The 21,657-nt window shown below is 40.0% G+C and overlaps 1 protein-coding gene across 6 annotated transcripts in view; it reads left to right on the top strand.

The window, feature by feature from the left end:
• Window positions 1–21,657, top strand: part of LOC119961928 (serine/threonine-protein kinase tousled-like 1) — a 252,762-nt gene that overhangs the window by 171,495 nt on the left and 59,610 nt on the right. For all 6 annotated transcript variants that reach the window (XM_038789486.1, XM_038789485.1, XM_038789488.1 and 3 more), the window contains 2 exons: window positions 2,472–2,538; window positions 6,489–6,586. In XM_038789486.1, the coding sequence (XP_038645414.1) occupies window positions 2,472–2,538; window positions 6,489–6,586 (165 nt within the window). The remainder of the gene's footprint in view (window positions 1–2,471; window positions 2,539–6,488; window positions 6,587–21,657) is intronic.

Here is a 21,657-nt window from a genome sequence, read left to right as displayed (position 1 = left end):
GGAACATTTCCCATATCTGGGGAGCCACTTCTCATCCAAGGCTGATATTGATGTGGAGATCCAACATCGTATCCAATCCATGTCCTGAAGCCTAAGGACAAGAGTCTTTGACGACCGTGACATTCTTGCTGACACCAAGATCCTCGTGTACATGGCAGTCATCCTCCCAACTTTTATATGGTTCATAAACTTGGACTATAGAGCGTCCCAGGTTCGATTCCCACTTGGTTCACTGTCTGTGCGGGGTCTGCACTTTCTCCCCATATCTGCTTGAGTTTTCTCCGGGTCCTCCAGTTTACTCCCACAAGTCCCGAAAGACTTGCTGTTAGGTGAATTGGACATTCTGAATTCTCCCTCTGTGTACCCGAACAGGTGCCGGAGTGTGGGGACTAGGGGTTTTTCACAGTAACATCATTGCCGTGTTAATGTAAGCCTACTTGTGACAATAATAAAGATTATTATTAGATGCCACCTCAAGGCCCTGGAAAAGTACCATCAACTCTGTCTGAGACAGATTCCCAGCATCAGTTTGAAAGACAGGTGTACTAACATCAGTATCCTTGAAGGAGCCAAGATCATCCTCATCGAGGCCGTGATCATCCGAAATCAACTCTGCTGGGCCGGACGTGGTTAGGATGTCAGAGTCCCAACTACTAAAGCAAATCATTTTTACCCAGTTCAAGGAAAGCTTCTGAAGATGGGGAGGACAAATGAAGCACTTCAAAGACGCCCTGAAGGCTTACCTCAAGAAATGTAACATAGACATCAATGCCTGGGAGACACTTGCTCAGAAGACACCCACTTGGAAAAATCTCTTGATGGAAGGTGCACAGTTCTTCGAGGATACATGATGGCAAGGGGAGGCCTGCAAAAGGAGCCTGAGAAAGGAATGCCAACGATCTAGAGTCCAAGAACCAATCTCCCCTCCTGGACACGCCTACCAAGTGTGTGATCCAAGATTCGGGCTCATCAACCAGCCGTGCAAGGGCCCACAGAACCCATGACCAGTAAAATAGAGTTTCTTAGGTGGTCATCATACTCATAAGTGATCACCAAAGGAAAGGTTTGTGTCAGCCCTGCATGTACTGGTACATTTCATGATCTAAGTAGATTATTATTCTCTTTCATGCTCTTAAATGTTAGCAATGTATCCTAAGTAATGACTTTAATTCAATAAACCTGAAGCTTTTAACAATGCACAATTACTCACAAGATTTTTACAAACTAACGAAACTTCCATTTTGCATCCTTGGGCATCTGATGAAACAGGAGCAATCTGGAATGTAGTTTGTTTCACCTTGCTGTATGTGAGCAGTTTCGTTGTTATCCCTAGTCAAATACTCAATGGTAACAATTTACACCAACAATTTAATATCTATTTAACAGTTATGTCAAAATTGGTCTGCTACAGTAGGGCCTACAAGTTAAATGCGCATTTGCCAGAAAATAACTTCTATTAATTTGAAATGACTGTTTTATCTTAAAATAATTGCTTACTGAGCTCTGACAACTCGTATGATGAAGTTGTGCGGGTGCTGGGCTCACGTGCACCATGCAGATGCAAGTTTCCTGCTGGATGAACTCCATTCAGAATCAAAACTCTGGTCTCCACTTGCAAGGACTGCCTGGAACAGTTTCTTCTGATTCAAGTTGAAATACTTTAAAGGCCTGCTCCTATTATTTTACCTAATTTATACCATTGATTGCAATGTCCTTGCCATCTTAAAACCAATGCCACAGTTTGCCCTCAGTTGAATTAAAGCTGAATTTGGTTTAGGAAATCAAGTTTTTCTGTGCACTATCTTATATGCCAGTCGAATAAGAGATGAATAAATACCAGGGACTGTTGATAGAAAGTCAATGTTTCAGGATTGTTGCCTTTATTTAAAGTGGTTCATTTAATTTGTTGGAATTGGTTGACATTGCAAGATATAAGGAAAGGAGTTTGCATGTTATTTATCAGTAACTTAAGTAGACTTATCCAGACAAGAATGCAAAGTTGTTAAGAGGCTGAGATTAAAGGATAGATTAATAAAACTGAAGCAGGCTATGCTCAATATTTTGAAGTCCTGTGGAAATGCAATGAGCTACATTTTCCAAACAAAAGTGCAACTTGAATCTTGAGGTATAGCATTTCTGATACTTATGTGCTAACAGGAAATATTCTATGCTAATCACATACTGTATTGTCCCACAGAAATAGAGCATTAAATTATTTGGTCTTGTGCAGAAGCATTGTTCTGCAGCTACAAGACAGATTGCATCTGCAGTAATCTGCAACTAGTAATCCTCAACTCTTTTGAGAATTCACTTGACACAAAAGGGTTGGAGATGTTAGAATCTAGGTATGCCTGTGTTATTTTGGATGTACAATAAACTTTGAATTTTACTTCCTGCAGCAGCATCTAGTCAATTTTGTAATCTAAATGGTAATACTTCTGTTTTTTTTTTGATGTTCCTGTCTTAACTAGGTTGACAATAGCAGAGTACCATGAACAGGAAGAGATCTTCAAACTTAGATTAGGACATCTTAAGAAGGTCTGTTCATTTTGTTAAGTTTTAAGTAGAGGGATTGAAGGGGAGACGTCACAACCATGAGATTGTATGTTTAAGTGGGCAGGTTACAAAAGATTTAACCCAAAAACTATTAATTTTATATGGCCATCAAAATTATTCTGTCACTCTATTTTTCGAGCCATTCACCATGTGACGTTCATAGAATTTACAGCGCAGAAAGAGGCCATTTGGCCCATAGAGTCTGCACCGGCCCTCAGGAAGAGCACCCTACCTAAGCCATACCTCCACCCTAGCCCTACCCCTCCACCCTATCCCTGCAACCTCACCTAACCTTTTTTTGGACACCTAAGGGCAATTTAGCACAGCCAATCCACCTAACCTGCGCATCTTTGGACTGTGGGAGGAAACCGTAGCACCTGGAAGAAACCCACGCAGACACGGGGAGAGTGTGCAGACTCCGCACAGACAGTGACCCAAGCCGGGAATCAAACCTGGAACCCTGGAGCCGTGAAGCTAGACCCTGTGCTAACCACTGTGCTACCATGTTGCCCTTGTTGCAAAGAGCTTTACAGACAATTAAGTACTTTGAAATATTGTTACAATTTTCATGTGGGAAATGCAGCAACTAATTTGTGTTTAGCAAAATCCCAAAGGCAGCAATGAAACAATCTGTTTGTGATGTTGGTTGAGGGATTAATATTGGATCTCGTATGTCCACCTGAGAGGGCAGATGAGCATCAGTTCAAAGTTTCATCTGAAGACATGACCACCGACCGTGCAAACTCCCTCAGTACTTCCCAGGTGTCTGGATTATGGGCTTAATTCTCTTGACTTGAACTCATGATCTGACTTGAGGCGAGTATCGGAACATAGTAAATAGGAACAGGAAATGGTCATTTGGCCCTTTGAGCCTGCTCCACCATTCATTATGATCATGGCTGATCATCAACTCAATAGCCCAATCCTGCTTTCTCTTCTCCCATCTCCCCCCCTCCCCCAAATATCCTTTGATTCCTTTCGCCTCAAGTGCTATATCTAACTGCTTCTTGAAAACCTATAATGTTTTAGCCTCAATTGCTTTCTGTGGTAATGAATTCCATGGGCTCACCAGTCTGGGTGAAGAAATTTCTCCTCATCTCTGTCCTAAATGGTCTACTCTGTATCCTCAGACTGTGACCCCTGGTTCTGGACAGGCACACCATCGGGAACATACTTCTTGCATCTACCCTGTCTAGTCCTGTTAGAATTTTATAGGTTTCTATGAGATTCCCCCCTCATTCTTCCGAACTTGAGTGAATACAATCCTAACCAACTCAATCTCTCCTCACATCTGTCCTGCCATTCCAAGAATCAGTCTTGTAATCCTTGGCTGCACTCTAGAGCAAGAACATCCTTACACTGATAAGGCGACCAAAACGGCACACAAAATGATACCTACTGGGCCACAACTGGCATTGTTTTCTCACTTGCTAATTGCGTTTATTATTGATTACAGAGTAGTATGTGAAACAAATTATGCTAAAATGTCAATAGTGTTTTCCTTTACTATAATTTGCTGCACGAAGACAATATTTTCTTGCAATCCCCATAGAGACTGAACTATTTAAAAATATATATATATTAAATTCCAATGACTGGAAGGATCATTCACGATTTTAAGTTTGAAGACTTTTACTGTAATAAATTAAAAGCAACATTGATTGAACACTATTCTTGTGGACAACTTGTACTCTAAATTACAGATAGGTTTCCCCATTTTAACTTTAAAAACGACCGAAACTCCCACAGCAGTCATCCTTTATTGACACTGCCCCTTAAGAAGACACCTCATTCTCCCAGAACCATTCCAAAGCTATTCTCAGCTCCTAATGGCCTGGCTTCTTTTTCCTTTCCCAGCCAGGTAATATCTAATCCAAGACCTGACTTTTGCTGTGAGCATTACATGGCAGATTCCTCTAGACAAAAATCTTGCTTCCTTTAAATCCTCATGAGTTCAGTCTTTTTAATCTGAGTGCAAGTCCCACAAGGTTCTGCATGGTGAACTGAAAGATTAATATTTTCTCTGCATCAGGTATAGCACCAGCTCCCTCAATCTCCTACTTTCTTTCCTCGGATTCTTACAGACTGATTTGACCTCTAGAACCCAAATCTCATTGCAGTTTGGGATTAAATAGATAGTTTAAAGAATATATGTTAATAAAGCCTGACATTCCTAACACGTCTGTATTTGAAATGAAAAATAAAAATTGCTTATTGTCACAAATCGGCTTCAAATGAAGTTACTGTGAAAAGCTCCTAGTCGCCACATTCCGGTGCCTGTTCGCGGAGGCTGGTACAGGAATTGAACCGTGCTGCTGGCCTGCCTTGGTCTGCTTTCAAAGCCAGTGATTTAGCCCTGTGCTAAACCAGCCCTGGTTGGAGATAATCGTCTCCCCACAGTCAGCACAAATGCTCTTGTCATTGTCTGCAAGTGTGAATAGCTTGCACTTTTCCCCCTTTGTTTTAGCATTTAACTAGGCTTGTTGGGCAGAATGCAAAACGGGTCACATGTTCCCTTTCATTCCTCCATTTTACTTTAGATTCCCAAAACATTCTCTTTGATCTTCTGTTGCGTTCAAAAGACTGTTTTGTCTTGATTTTGCAAATAATTTCTTCAATCTAATGATTATTTTTTTACGGTATGTTTATTTGATCATGTGCTTTTTTTCCCTGTAGAATCGTTATTTATAATTCGGGCATCCTTTTCTAGTTTAAGAAAACTAGAAGTTTACAACATCTGAGTTAAAGGAATATACTTGTAATACATAAAAATCATTTTCATGAACATTTGCGTCAATGTTTTCATCTCAACCAATGGAAATTAGTTCAATTTAGAATTTTTTTTTTAAGCAGTTTTTATTATTAGAAGCTTGATATAGAGATGTGGGCCTTTTTCTGATCATGTTATAGAAAAGAAATAAGTCATTTGGTCCATCAGGTGTTGGTATGTTTTCTCCACATGAGCTATCTGGTGTAGTCCTAGATTGCATCCTTGCATTCATTTTATTTATTTATTTTCAAATGGCTATGCAATTTTTTTCAGATATTTATTGACTTTGCTACAGCTGTGAATTGTGGCAGAGAATTGATATTAAGACTTTCAGAACTTCACCTCTAATTATTTTGTGATTATCTTAAATACTTAAATATGTGCCCACATTACTGCCTTTCCATCCAATAGAAGTCATCTTGTTATTAACCACCTTGTACAACATTTCATAATCTTGGAGACATTTATCCCATAATTTTTCAATCATCTGTCTTACAGGACGACGTCTCTCATAACTAATCCTTCACTTCTTGACTTATCCTAATGAGTCTATGCTGCACCATTCCCATTGTTTTTATGTCTAAAATTGTTCACAGAACACCCAACTCCTGCCTAGCTGAAGCGTTATACAATTTGAGCATTGTCATGTAGCTATTTTTTCCTTTGCCCCTAGATTCAAAACCAAAGATTACATTTGCCTGTTTTCTGACCATATCAATTTTAATACAACCTTTATGACTTGCGTGCCTCTACTCCATTTAAGATGTACATTTCCTATTTTGACCACCAAAACATATATTGCCTTATGTCTCTCAACTTTTGAACTGTATCTAGTAACTAGCTGTCCATCTTTGTAGTCTACATATTCCTGTAGCTTTTCACAATTTTCCATGTCCCTCAATTTTCATATTGTAAGAAAATTGCACTCTAGTTCCCTCACCTATGTCCAGATCACTAATGTGGGTAGCTATATAAATGATGATGGGGTCTTGGCTCAGATTGGTACCAGTTGTGCTGGAATTTAGTTCATGATGCTAGTTAATTGTTCTTCTAGGTACATAATCTGGATGAATTGGGAAATTTAATATCCTCAAAAAAAGCTGATTTTTCAACTACTCACAAACCTACAATGTTCAAATTTATTTCTCTTTGGAATAAACAGGAAGAAGCTGAAATTCAAGCAGAGCTTGAACGCCTGGAGAGAGTCCGAAATCTGCATATACGTGAACTTAAAAGAATAAATAACGAAGACAGTTCACAGTAGGTTAACGGATATTAAATCATTTTATTTTTTTGTGTTTAAATTGTACCTTTCACAACCTCTGCATTCTAAAGCACGTCAGTCAATTAAGTATTTTTGAAGTGTATTTTTGAAGTGTAATCGTTGTTATAAAATTAGAACATTTGTACAAAGCAGTAAAATAAGGGAGGCAGTGGAGTAGTAGTATTGTTGTTGGACTAGTAATCTAGAGACTCACTAATGCTCTGATGATCCAGGTTCGAATCCCACCACAGCAGATGGTGAAATTTGAATTCAATTTAAAAATAAATCTGGAATTACAAGCCTAATGATGACCATAAAACCATTATTGATTGTCGTAAAAAGCCATTAGTTCACTTACATCCTTTAGGGAAATCTGCCGTCCTTACCTGCCTGGCCTACACGCAACTCCAGATCCACAGCAATGTGGTTGACTTTAAATGCCCCCAGGGATGGGCAATAAATGCTGACCCAGCCAGCGAAGGCCACATCACATAAACAATTTTTTTTTTAATTTAGTGGTGATGTTGGTTGATGAATTAAAGTTGGCACTGGGAGACCTTCTTTGTTCTTAAAATAGTATGACAGGATCATCGATATATATCCACCTTAAGGTTGCAGATATTTGATCTGGGTTTGATGTTTCATTTGAAAGATAGCCCTTCTGGCAGTGCCACATATTCTTGGTAATGGTCAGGTAGATTGTGTTCCGGTCATGAAGTAGAACCAGACTATTCTGAAAGAAAATCAAAGCTAAAATTTTGTTTAGTTGCATGCAGTTCAAGGGAAAATGCTCCCATCTTTTGAAACATTAATTTAATGGGCAGAAGGGGAGCACAAAGAACAAAGAATATCATGTCATAGTATGGGAAGATATGACAGCAGAGATGGAAAATTAGGTGGACTCTGTCAAGTGACCTATATGAAGGGAGACCTTAGCTAGTCTCACTCAGCCACCCTTTCCTTAGAGTCCTGCAAATTATTTCTCTTCAGATAACTCTCCAATTTTCTTTTAAAAACCATCATTGAAACTCCACCATAACCTCAGGCAGTGTTTTTCAGATCTTATCCACTCACAACTGATATTTCAAAAGCTGTATGTAATATCAATACTGGAGTTACCAGGGTGCATATAATAGCATGGGTAAATGGTGAAAAGTAGATAGAGGCAGTCTGGAAAGATGCATGATTCAGTAGTTGCAGAAGTGTGGGTTTCTAAAGTTTATGGAATAACCATTGCCAGGAAAAGAGATCAAGAAGAACCTCAGGTAAAGTTAAGAGATACTCCACCCAGTGGTGACAGATAATTTTTTAAATAAATGTTTTTATTGGGTTTTTGAACAAAGTATATTTACCATTATGTACACAGAATAAGAAATCTATAGAAGGGAAGGGCACACCCAAAGATACCCAAAAAATAATAATAAATAAAATTAAAATAAAATAGAATAACTGGTAGGGTATTGTGCACCAGCTCAACAGCAGCAACTCTGTACAACTAACAGTTATTTATAAGTAGGTGACTCTTTGTGGGGGGAGGGGGGTGGAGAGTGGGGAGGTAAATATACATTTGGGTGCTGGAGAAACAATTACAGTGGGCAATACTCAAATGGGTTTGGTGTTGGTGTTGTCGCTTGCTTCTCCCAGACGGATCTCGCTGCCGTTGTCGCCTCGCGTTCAGCTCCGCTTCAGCCGTTTCTCCCGGCTTTCGCCTGTATTCTTCTTGTTCTCTGTTCCTGTAGATGCCAAGTTTGTTATCGTATCCCGTGCCCTCCTTCCGGCTGTTATTTCCCTGCCTCCTTTCCCCCCCCCCCCACCTCCCTGGTTCTCCTCCCTTGTTCCCTGTTCTCTCTCTCGCTCTTCTCCCCCCCCCCCCCCCCCTCTCCCCCCAATCTCCCGGTCTATCTCTCCCTCTCTTGCTTTAGCTACTTTCCCCTGATTCTTGGCTACCTGGCTATTCTTCTTCTTGTTCGTTGGCCACAAACAGGTCCCGGAACAATTGGGTGAATGGCTCCCACGTTCTGTGGAAGCTGTCGTCGGACCCTCGGAAGGCGAATTTGATTTTCTCTATTTGGAGAGATTACGAGAGGTCGGACAGCCAGTCTGCAGCTTTGGGTGGTGCTGCTGACTGCCAGCCGAACAGGATTCTACAGCGGGCAATCAGGGAGGCAAAGGCGAGGGCGTCTGCCCTCTTCCTCAGGAATAGATCTGGCTATTCTGATCTGGTCTGAAACCCCGAAGACTACCACTTTCGGGCATGGCTCCACCCTCATCCCCACCACTTTGGACATTGCCTCGAAGAAGGCTGTTGTGGTGACAGATAATTGACAATTGTAAACCTAAACAATGAAATTCAAATCAAATTCAGAGCACAAAGCAGCATTAACAGTCACTGGTATAACCAATAAAGTCAGGGCAGGAACCTTGGTAAGATTGGAACACAGTGCCCATATAATTTGCAAAAAGCCATATATAGCTGTATCCAGGGATTCCCACTTTTATTTGGAGGAGATAAGTGAGGTTAAAGGAAATTTCTCAGGGTGAGAATAAATTTAACCAAACTGAATAGGGTGATGCTGAATGGGGGCTGGCTGCGTCGTTGTTCAACATAGAAACAGTGTTCACAGACTACGCTAGTAAGAGTTGGAGACAAAGTGATGCATCATGTTAAAAGGAAATAACTGGGAACACACAAACTGAAATTGGAAAAGGGCAGCAGAAGAGTTATGAATGTTGATATGTAGGCACTGGAAAAGGGGATGAAAGAATAGTTAAAAAAAACAATGAGACTCGTGGGAACAGGAGCGAGCTGTACCAACAGTTTTATTTTGTACATCTTTAAGGAGGAGGCGGTGAGCTGCAAAATCGCATGGCTGCAGGTGATTAGGGGAAAGAGCTCCTAAATAGTAAAAAAAGAAAAATGCTGGTGTCTGAAACAATAACAGAGGACGCTGGAAAATCTCAGTAGATCTGCCAGCATCTATCTATCAGGAGAGAAACATAGTTAACATTTTTGAGTCATTCACCCTTTGTCGAACTGAAAGGAGAGAGAATATTAGAACAAACAAAACTGCAACAAAAAATAGTAACTTTAAGAACAAACAGCAGCTGGCCACGAGTGAGAGGGGGAGAAGGTATTTTACATTGAGTGCAAATACACATATGGAATGTTCTAAAAAGACAAGAGATAGCAAAAATGACAGCCTGGGCAACTGGTTTATGGGTCATGTTCCATGGGAATAAGAAGTACAGATAGTAGTGGAACTCGATCATCTCGAGGGCAATCTATCATGCGTTAATGGCATCCTCTTGTTGACAAGTTTGATAGCAAAGGTTGGAATTGAGACAATGGAGATCTATAATTTCAAAATAAATTAGATCAGTGTAATTACAGAGTGGCAATAGTGATAGTTCATTGTGCAACGTTTGAAAGAATATGATGTGGAGATGCCGGTGCTGGACTGGAGTGGGCACGGTAAAAAATCTCAAAGCACCATGTTAAAGTTCAATAGGTTTATTTGAAATAACAAGTTTTTTGAGCGCTGCTCCTTCATCAGATGAAGTCACAAACACAGCATATATAGGCAGAGACACAATTGCAAGATAACTACAGATTGGAATATGAAGAATGGTTGGAATGTGAGTCTTTACAGGTGAACAAGTCTTTACAGATACAAACTGAGAGTGGAGTGAGGGATAATCTTAGGTAACCGAGGTGTGAATTGACTCAAGCCAGGCCAGTTAGTAGGATCCGGCAAACCCAGGCAGTATGGTGGGGGTTACATGTAATTGTGACATGAACCCAAGATCCTGGTAGAGGCCGTCCTCATGCGTGCAAACGTGGCTACCAGTTTCTGCTCGGCAATTCTGCGCTGTGTGTCTTGAAGGCCGCCTTGGAGAATGTTTACCTGAAGATCGGAGGCTGAATGTTCTTGACTGCTGAAGTGTTCCCCAACTGGAAGGGAACATTCCTGTCTGGCGATTGTTGTGCGGTGTCAGTTGTCACAGCGTCTCCATGGTCTCGCCAATGCACCATGCCTCAGGACATCCTTTCCTGCAGCGTATAAGGTAGACAACATTGGCTGAGTCGCATGAGTATGTACCTGGCGGGTGGTCCCCCGTGTGATGGTTAAATCCCTGTCGATGATCTGGCGTGCCGTGCAGAGGTTGCCCTGGCAGGGTTGTCTGGTGTCATGGTTGCTGTTCTCCTGAAGGCTGGGCAGCTTACTGCGAACAATGGCCTGTTTGAGGTTAGGAAAGCAGAGCCGAGCAGAAACTGGTAGCCAAGTTCCGCACGCATGAGGACGGCTTCAATGAGGATCGCGAGTTCATGTCACATTACATGTGACCCCCACCATACATTTACAGAATGGTACTAACTGTCTTGGCTTGAAACAATTCACACCTCGATTATTATTTCTCACTCCACTCAGACTGTTTGTACCTGTAAAGACTTGCATTCCAACCATTCTTTGCATTGCAATCTGTAATTATCTTGCAATTGTGTCTGCCTATATACGCTGTGTTTGTGAACCTGATGAAGGAAGGGAAAAGCAGGAAAAAATTGTTGAATTTTACTTCTGTCTTTTTGATAAACAAATTTCAAATATCTAACCACCCCTTTTGAAAGTTACTGTGCTACCGTCACAATTTCTGGTTCAGTTAGGACAATTCTGTCAACTCTCCGCATAAAATAAAAACACTAGATTTTCTAGTGGGCTTCAGGACCCTGATCTCCGTGCCAAATGAGAGTCCTAAATCTGCAGTTGCTGACAGAGAAACTGATGGTTCAGTTGTTTTGGAAGGTGGACTCCAAATAGGCCACTTCGATGCTTGTCATCCTACTGTGGGTGGCAGGTGGACACCCAGTGCTGGAGGCCCAGTCAGAGGGCCAGCAACTCTGGAGCCTCTGCCCCACCAGGAGAGATTGGCACTGTTGAGGCAGCTTGGGGACCATGAGGACACCTCAACCCTGAGGCGGCCAATGCAGAAACTCTGCACTAAAGACTCCCGAAGCCAGTAAGGAGAGTGAGGTGGCAGAAAACCCCTCTGCAGGCCTGTTCTTAGTCTGGTCTACGGCTTTTCAACCTCATGGTACCATCTTTGAGACAAGGATCCTCTGGCTCTGATGATAGCCTACTGGCCTGCCATGGGGAGACCACCTTGATTGAGTGGGCAGCTTTAGCGCAGAAGGGTAATGCCCATGCAATGGTAAAATACTTGTGCTTGTTCAAAATGACCTGTAGATGGGCCTTAATTGGACTAAGTGGCTTCCCACTTCTGTGGAGTATGCAGTCGGCCTGCTTCCTAGCCACCCCGGGAAAGTTCTCCAGAGGCAGAAATGCATCGGAAAGCTGTGCCGGCGCAGCTTCCTGTTATTTTCCTGCTACCCTGCCCCCACCCCCTTCCCCTCCAACCCGGTCTTCACTGGGCCAGGAAAATACAGTCAGCTTTTCCTAACCTTTCCATTTCACAAAAGCAAAATATTGTGGATGCTCGAAATACATGGCAGGTCCAACAGCATCTGTAGAGAGAGAAGTGGATTTAACATCTCAGCTTGATGACTTTTGTTCAGAAAGTTAGAGATGTAACAGGTTTAATGTAAATACTGAGGGTAAAGGAGAGGAAAGGCAAGGCCTACAAGGGATTAGAAGCAGGAGAGATTAAATGACAAACAATATGATGGTGCAAGACAAAAGGGGTTGGCAATGTATTAAGTAAAGTAACTAGATGGGTCTAGAAAATGTGTAAATGGGAATAGCAGAAATATTTCTAACACCTGCTGTCCAGAAAACAAATCTCCTCTTGACCATTTTGCTCAAATGATGACATCATCCTCAATTAAAATTTCTCATTCTTAACACGTATCCTCTGCATCATCTCCTTGGCGTCACCTTCTTGACCGTGACATTTTCCTAAAGTAAACACTCGAGACTAGTCATGGAGTTGTATAGGTTTAAGATGACCTCTTTGTTTTTGCTGTGTGCCTTTATTTATAAAGCCCAAGCTTCCAGAAGTGCTTTTTTTCCCTTCACGCTGTTCCAACTTGTCTTCTCATTTTGAAGATCTGTACTCCTGGTTTTACCACCCATTTCCTTTTTTTTTTCCTCCCGAAATGCAACACCTCATTTCTCAGCATAAAGTTTGATCTGATATTTATCTGTCCGATTTGTTTACCTGGCCTTGCCCTTCTGAAGTCACTTATTGATTTGCTGTTTTTAAATCGGCTTCTGATCTTGCTGCTATTATTTCCATGAATAATGTTGCACTTATATCAACGAACCTCTTGCACTATGTGGTGCGTTTTTGAACATTCATATATACAAGATCCTCAGCATTTCCCTTACTAATGGCCAGGATTATTTGACAAGTATTCATTAGACAAGGTTTACTTTTTACATGCCTGTGTTGACTGTATTTAATTGAGCTAGGTTGTTCAAGGTGAGCGTTACTTTTATCCACTGGATCAAAAAGGCTAAAGATAAGAGACGGAGTCCGAGTCAGGAGGTGGACCTGTCAAAGGAACAGAAGATGACCGTAGCATCTTGTGGTCATATAAGTATGAGGCGTGTAACCTTTGCTGAGGACACATCATTTAGAATGACAAAAGGGAAAGCTAGAAAGGATAGTAAATGGAAGTGAGTTTAAAATAGGATTTCAAGAAAATGAGGACCATCAAGAATCTTAAGTTGGCATTGGATAATTATTTGTCCCTATGGCTGCTGTCTGATGGGAAGAAAAACAAGTTTTGGAAAAGCAACAGATGAGACAAAGAATGATGCAGAATAGAAATCAAAGAGAGCGATAACATTGATTCAGCCAATAGAAACAAAGCAAGCACTTGGATCAGAGTACCTTTCACAACCTCAGCAGGCGTCTCATGCTTTACATCTAATGTAGTATTTTGAAGTGCTTCAGTGTTGTAACGTAGGACATATAGCAGCCAGTTTAATCCCCAATTAAGATCTGACATAACAGCAATAATCTGTTTTAGTGATGTTGGCTAAGGAATGAATATTGGGGATAACACCCCTCTTGAAATGGTGCCATAGTGGCAAGCAGACCTTGGTTTAATAATAGGTGCGAATTATATAAACTGAACTACAATCCCAAACTGCTGAACAGAAAAAGCTAATCTATGATGCATGGGAAGAGAGAGAGAGAAGAGAGTGCATTGTGTGAAATGCTGAAATACAAATTAAATATCCAGGCTATATTGGTGATCACAAATGGATCTAAAAGAGGAACGATGAAATGCCAGCTGGAGTTCACATGAAAGCAATCAAAGCTGGAGGCAAATACTGAGGAAGGGATGCAGTTGTAGAAATTAGTTTTGGCACATAATTATAAACAAAAATGGTAAAGAGAAACTAAGATGGTGGGTGAACAGGGTAAGAGAGACAAGCGAGTGCTGGAAAGCAACAGGAGTCTTTAAGACTGACAGCCGTAAGTCGAGCAATGCAAGTAAAAAGAAAATTAATGAAGCTGGAAATCTGAAATAAAAATACGAATGCTCAAATTTTTATTTCAGATTGCTAGCCTTTGCTACGTTTTTCTTCACTATTTTCATTTATAATCACTCATTTAGTTTTTGTTACACTGTATTAGTGGTATCCCTTTTAAAAGGGCAGTTAGTTCCTCTTAATTGTCAACCTCTGATTAGATCAAAAGCAGTAGAATAGCTCATTTGAATAGCGACGTCTTTGTACATTTTCTAAATGTTGGAACAAAACCGTGGGAATTTGCACTAACTGGTATAATTTCATTACTATATTCTTGTAATAACATTTTGAAATTCTTTAATTTATGTACTGTTATTTTGAGGGGGAATTTTAATGAATGATGCTACTTTCTTACACTAGTATAAATATATCAAACCTCTTTAGCAGTATATTACCTATAGTACAAAATGAAGCTATATACATATTTTTGGATAATGTAATTCTTTTAAGCCTTATTTTGTTGTGTGCGTTGCTCTAAACAAAAAATAAAAATCCATTACATAGAGTGTAGTTCATCTCAATTCAGACTATTGGCCTGACTTTACAAGTGAACACTCTTCATCTTCCTGAGGAAAATGAGAACAGAAGTAGGCCAGTCAGCCAATCAAGCCTGCTGTGCCATTTAATACAATCATGACTGATTTTCACATGCTATCCCCATATCCCGTTATGTTTTTGGTATTTAGAAATCTGTCGTTCTCTGTTTTAAACATACTCAGTGACTGAGCTTCCACAGCCCTCTGGGCAGTGGCGGACTGGCCAGGGTGTCAGCTTGCCCGATGGCAAGTGGGCCCCTGATGAAGTGGGCCCCCTATATCAAATAAAAATGCAATAAAGAAACAAACACAGACAACTGTTTTAGTAATAAAAAGGAATAAGAAAAAAAAGAGAACAGGACGCAAATAAGCAGTGCATGAAAAGGAACGAAGCAGGGGAGGTAGTGGAAGGATGTGGAACAGGGGGGCCCGGGTCGGGCATAATTAAGGAAATTCCATGTTTTCAGCAAGAGTGTGTGAATTTAAAGATAAAGTTACAATTCGTGATTTGAGATGGTCGGCAACTTCAAAGGATATCAAGCAGTAGTCTTGGTTCAGCCGGTACATAGGTCTGGGGCCCGGAGAGCCAAGAAAGGGCCCGTGAATCTCTGAAGGCCCTTAAAAATTATAATTAATTAGATAAATAAATCTCCAACTTCTTTCCTGAGATTTGTATTCTAACTTAATAAAATATAATTGTTTTTAAAAAGAGCAATACCAAATAAAAATGCAATAAAGAAACAAACAAATAATCACTCAGTGTATGAAGGAACGAAGCAGTGTTAAACGGATGTGAAAAGGAGTGGGGGGGGGGGGGGGGGGGGGGGGCTGGATCACCCGGGTCGGACATAGTTGGAAATCCACGTTTTCAGCAAGAGTGTGTGAATTTAAAGATAAAGTTACAGTTCGTGATTTGAGATGGTCGGCAACTTGAAAGGATATCAAGCAGTACATAGGGTCGTGAGGTCACCGAAAAGGAGAAGCGGTACCTTTGACCGTGAATCATGAGGTCAAAGATATTGAAGTGATAAGCCATGATCGGTAAACTCAAAGGGTTGCGACTTGTAACACTACACTGGTATCAAACTGGACATGTTAACTTTGGTTGTGGGACCATTCTTAATGTCTTACTATAGTCGGACCAAACTTAAGTTTCAACAGTTGTCTCAGTTGCTTGCTGGTGTGAACACTGGGCAGTGGATTGTCTCCTCTTCTGAAGCTGCATAGGCCACAGTAGTATTGACTAATGAACATAGACTATTGAAGTGTAAGTAAGTTATTTTATATTTTTTATCAAGTAGGGGATTATCTGGCGTTCCTTCAAGTTATTCTTGCAATCATCAATATTCATTTTTCCCAATGTGGGCTATTTTTAATTAAGTTTTTATTTCAGGAATATTACCCCTACCAGCATGGAAAAAAAAAAGCATAAATCTGGGTCACTAAAACGCAAAGAACAAAAAGAAGCAGAAAGGAAGGAATCAGCCAAGCGATGCAGGCCTATTACAGAGTTTATAATACCACAAGCACAATCCACATCAATATCCAGTTCTGCAACAAAAAATCAAGAAGCAAGAAACAATGCTCATGGTGATGATGCAATGACATGCGAGTTACAAGAACAGAGAAGAGCTACTTTGAATGTAGAGACAAATACAAGTGCATCCATTACTAATCAACCCAGGCCCAATATTTCGTCTGGCTTCCTTGTTCCGGTATCTGTACTGCCTGTAGTTGAAACATCTGACCACATAGCTTCAACTAGTGACAGGGAATCAGATATTCCTTCAAGCATAAATGACTTGGTTTCTGAAGCACATCCTGTAAATGAACCTACGCAAGAAAATGAAAGATCAATTACTTGAATCTTCCAATATCCATCTCGAGCAAAGCTAAAACAGCTTTTTGCTGAACATCCACTTCAGCCACTTGATGATCTGCCATTTGATGCTCGCTTGTATGAGAGGAAAATTATGAATGACTCAGTCCCAAGAAAATGGCTAACATATAACAAAGAAAATAGATGTTTATATTGTTCATACTGCTTAGCCTTTGAGTTTCCCAACACTTGTAATCCATCACCCTTTGTACGTGGCTTTAGTGACTACAGGCGTATTAGCCAGAGCTTGACTTTACATGAATCGACAACAACACATGTCAGAAATGCTCAGCAATATATCAGTGTGGTTAATGATGGCACCTTAGATAAATTTTTTGCAGCATCACTAATTAAAAGGAAAGAAGAAGTATTGAAGCAGAGAAGTATTGTCATGAGGATTATAGACATCATAAAGATGTTAGGCAAGCAAGCACTTCCTTTTCGGGGTCACAGAAATGATTCGGCCTACACTCTAGATAATGAGGTTCTGAATCATGGCAATTTTTTTAGCTACAGAGCAGTTGATGGCAAAATATGACTTCATTATGGCAGCTCACGTTTCTGCAATGCAAAATAAGTCTAAGCAAAGAATCAAACGATTAGAGCAACAAGGAAAGGCTCAAAGTAAAGGCCGTGGTAGACTTGTTACATACCTGAGTAAAACAACTATAAACATGTTAATCAAAATTATGAAGAATATGATACAAGAAAGAATTAGTCATGAAGTTTCTCAAGCAAAATATTATTCTATTCAGGTTGATTCAACACAAGATAATTCATCCATCGATCAGTTTAGCATTATTATTCGGTATGTGCTTAAAGGTATTATCTGTGAGCGACTACTTTCAGTTGTGCCAAGTAATGATGGTACAGGACAGGGACTTTTTGATCTATTGATTGAAACATTACAGAATCTTAAAATTGACCCCCAAAAATGTTTATCTAATAGCACAGATGGCGCTGCAAGCTACCATGGCCAGTATAATGGTTTACAAAGTAAAATTGCTGATGTGGCTAATCAACATGTTCATATATGGTGCTATGTCCATGTCTTGAATTTGGTGATAACTGAAACAACAAAATGTTGTGTGCCTGCAGTTTCTTTTTTCAATTTGCTCCAGAATATAGCAACTTTTGTGAAATCATCATACAAGAGAATGGCTGTATGGATAGAAGTTGTTGGAAAACATCTAGGACAAGAAAAAATGAAACAATTAAAGCTAATTGGTGAGACCAGGTGGTCAGGAAAATCCAATGCAGCAACAACTATATTTGGACGTTTTGATGATGCCGCTGCCAGTACTTTCGTAAATCTATTGACATGCTTATCAATGATACAAGATTCAGAAAAGTTTGATGCAAAAACAAAACATGAAGCAAATGTTTTACTTCAAAGTCTTCTAAAGTTTGAAACCATATTGACAGCATTTACTTACTTGTATATATTTGAAACTACAACCCCGTTATCAAGTTATCTACAGACAAGTGGTTTAGATATGTTTACTGCATGGAGTTTGGTAGATTCAGCTACAACAAAGTTGAAGGAACAGACAAGAACATTTGATAACGTTCACAGCAAGGCTTTGGAATTTGTAAATAAATGTAATGACAGGATTTCACAGATGAATATGGATGAAAATCAAACATTGGAAATTGATGCGCTGGAAACAGCATTGCCAGTTAAGAGGAAGAAGAAAAGAATGGCAGATGAGCTTATTGATGATGAAAGAAATTCCTCAGAATCTCTAGCTGGTTTTCGAGTAAATGTATTTAACCTAATAATGGATCGCATTGTCCAGTCACTAGAATCACGCTTTGTACAACACAAATAGTTGTATAAAGATTTGCCTGCTTGGACCCAGCAAAGTTTAAAACTATTGCAGAGAAGGGCCTTGAAGATGAAGCATTGGAAGGTATTATTAAGCTGTTTCCACAAATCTGCAAAGATCAAGTAATATTGGAATTGTTTTCTTTTGCTTCCAAACTTTGATGTATTAAAGCTATTGCTTAATGATGGTGAGAATATGGATTCCAGTTGCAACAATTGTAAAATTTGCAGCACTTGCCCATCGTGTGTACTAAAAATTCTGGCATCCAACAGACTTCATGACAAGGTATATGATAACCTTTATGAACTTTATAAAGTCATCTGCACACGATCAGTTACTCAAGTCCAATGTGAGAGGACATTTTCAAAGCTAAAAATCATAAAGACAAGTTTAAGAAATTCGCTGTCTGAGGAGAATTTGGAATCGTACATGTTGCTATCCATTGAAAAGGAATTGTTAGATGAATTGGATGCAGAAGCAATTATTGGCAGATTTGCACAATCACCTAGCGAACACAAACGATTGCTCTTAATATAGTGGACTGCATGCAATGCTCTATTGTGCTTTTGAACTATCTGTTAATGTGTAAATTGTGCAGTAAACTATTTAAAAATGTCAACCAATTACTTAAAATTAAAAAAAAAAAATTCAATTATCACATTCTGTATTTAGATTTGGTATCTACTGCCAGTAATATGTACAGTACATGTACACTGTAATTACTAAGAAATACACATTTTTTCCACAAAAATTTTAATTGTACCCTTTTTTCCATATGTATTTTTTGAAAATTTTATTTATTCGTTATGAAAATTAAATGATAGCATTGTAGTTGTGGGTGGGCCCCCTTTGTCTCCTGGCAACCAATATTTTTAGACCCAGTCCACCACTGCCTCTGGGGTTGAGAATTCCAAAGTTTCACAACCCTCTGAGTTATTGACATTGCCATGGCTTGACCTCAGTATCACATGGGGCCTTGATATCGCCATTTGTGATGGAACTCCTGGATCACCTTTCTCATTTCTCTCTGTGCTCATCATACCCTGACAGCCATTAAACCCCACTGCTTTTAGTCTTTACCCTTTAGAAATAAATACCCCAACTCCCTGAATTGAATTGGCTTGAGCTCCAACTGTCCCCTTTTCTGGCCCTCTTCCTGCCAAAATCTAAAGATTTCCATTGATTCCTCCACAACTGCCTCAGTTCCAGATAGGTAATCATCCTCGTGCCCCCCTTTTACTACAGTCAACTCAGTGGCCTAAACTTTTACAGTTGTAATCTCAAAATATCTGATCTGAAAGTTCATTGCCAAATATAGCTTGAACATCTAAATATTTACTATAATTTCTTCTCCCTGCCTAAATATGTTCACTGTTCCAAAATGATCATGAAGTGGAAGCAATTTCAATCTCCCCATCACTCTTTACTATCCTTATTTGCTCCGAACAGTTTAAGTGCAATAAGTATATAACTAACTTTGTTTCCAAAGTTGAGGAAAATCCCATTGTGTCTCTGTTTTTAGATCTGTGCGATGAATGTTATAAATGGTTATATTTTATTCTTATTACAGTAATGTTTTAAACACTGGGTTTAAGATGCGTACAGCCAATATGTCTGCTAAAGCTGTGATTGAGGGATCCTAAAAGTGAGGTCATCCTTCATCTTGCAGGGGGATTGTTCTTATAAATTTGAGAAGCATTTACTTGTTTACAGATAAGTGGCTAATGGAATATATTATTTTTGTTTGGAAGTCCCTGGGCTGTAGATAATTTATGAGAGATATTGCATTTGGGCCTGGCTAGCCAAGTTATAGGACATCTTGTGGGAGAAGACAGAAGATTGCCTTATGCTTTGGGTACAGATGATGCAATTAAGGGAAAGAGATAGGTCTGTCTGTAGTTTCACTTAGCCATAGGGTTTTAGTCTGCTGAGAAGTGTCTTTCAGTTTGCTCCTGAAAAGGTTCTCCCCAAGGGCTCTGCACAGCGAAAAGCAAGTAAACCTGACTGTTTGCTTATGATTGGTATTTGTACTATATTGACTGAATTGGAATATGTAGTGGCAGTGACTGAGCTTCCACTGCCCTCTGGGGTTGAGAATTTCAAAGTTTCACAACCCTCTGAGTTATGGATATTGGCATGCCTTGACCTCTATCACATGTGGCCTTGGTGTCACCGTTTGTGTTGGAACTGCTGAATCACTTTCTCGTTTTCCTTTGTAAACATCATATCCTGACAGTCATTAAACCCCACTGATTTTATTCTTTACCCTTAGAAATAAATACCCCAACTCCCTTAATGGAATTCTCTTGTTCTAATGCTCAAGTTAAAGTTTTTCCTTTTGCTTAAGAACTGTTGTAACTGTTACCTGTAAAGCTGTTTCTTTGTTGCTAATGTAGTTAATTCTGCGATTAAATTTAAGTTTGTTTTCACATAAAGTACCTATTGATCAGTGTTATCTCCTCTGTGCAGCCCCCTTTCCTCACAGTTTTACAAATTGCAAATATTGGGTTCTTGTCCAGGATCCTAACACCTGACTGTTGTCTCCAGCTCCTTATTCCAAACTGTCCCTCCACCCTATTTCTTGTTCAAAGTTATTTCCATTAATCATCCCTTTTCCTATCAATGAAATCCATGGTAGCATTGCAGCATGGTAGCATTGTGGTTAGCACAATTGCTTCACAGCTCCAGGGTCCCAGGTTCGATTCCCGGCTTGGGTCACTGTCTGTGCGGAGTCTTCATGTTCTCCCCGTGTGTGTGTGTGGGTTTCCTTCGGGTGCTCCGGTTTCCTCCCACAGTCCAAAGATGTGCAGGTTAGGTGGATTGGCCATGCTAAATTGCCCTTGGTGTCCAAAATTGCCTTAGTGTTGGGTGGGGTACTAAGTTATGGGGATAGGGTGGAGGTGTGGGCTTGGGTGTAGGGTGCTCTTTCCAGGAACCGGTGCAGACTCGATGGGCCGAATGGCCTCCTTCTGCACTGTAAATTCTATGAAATTCCTGCCTTGAATCTGTCTCCTCAGCCCTCTACTTATTACCATCTCCTGGTATTGGCGCTTCCTCCTTCAAAAGAGCAGTCACTATCATTCTACTTGACGAAAAAAAATTACCCAGCTGCTCCAGTTTAAATTTTTTTTAATGGAATAATAGTGCCTTTATTAATCATATCTTCTTATGTTCACTATTGTATGCTATATTTTTTAAAATACCTAGAATATATTGTTCAGTATCTAGTTTCCCCATCTGAAAACTTTGACCATGTTAACGTTTTTCATGATGTCTGCCTGTACAAGCAATAGTTAAGTTTCTGGAGTGTTTGCCTGACATCTG

This window comes from Scyliorhinus canicula, chromosome 2 (assembly GCF_902713615.1).
Source record: "Scyliorhinus canicula chromosome 2, sScyCan1.1, whole genome shotgun sequence".
Lineage (NCBI taxonomy): Eukaryota > Metazoa > Chordata > Chondrichthyes > Carcharhiniformes > Scyliorhinidae > Scyliorhinus > Scyliorhinus canicula.
The sequence above is the reverse complement of the archived record's forward strand: the minus strand, read 5'-3'. Positions and strand labels throughout refer to the sequence as shown.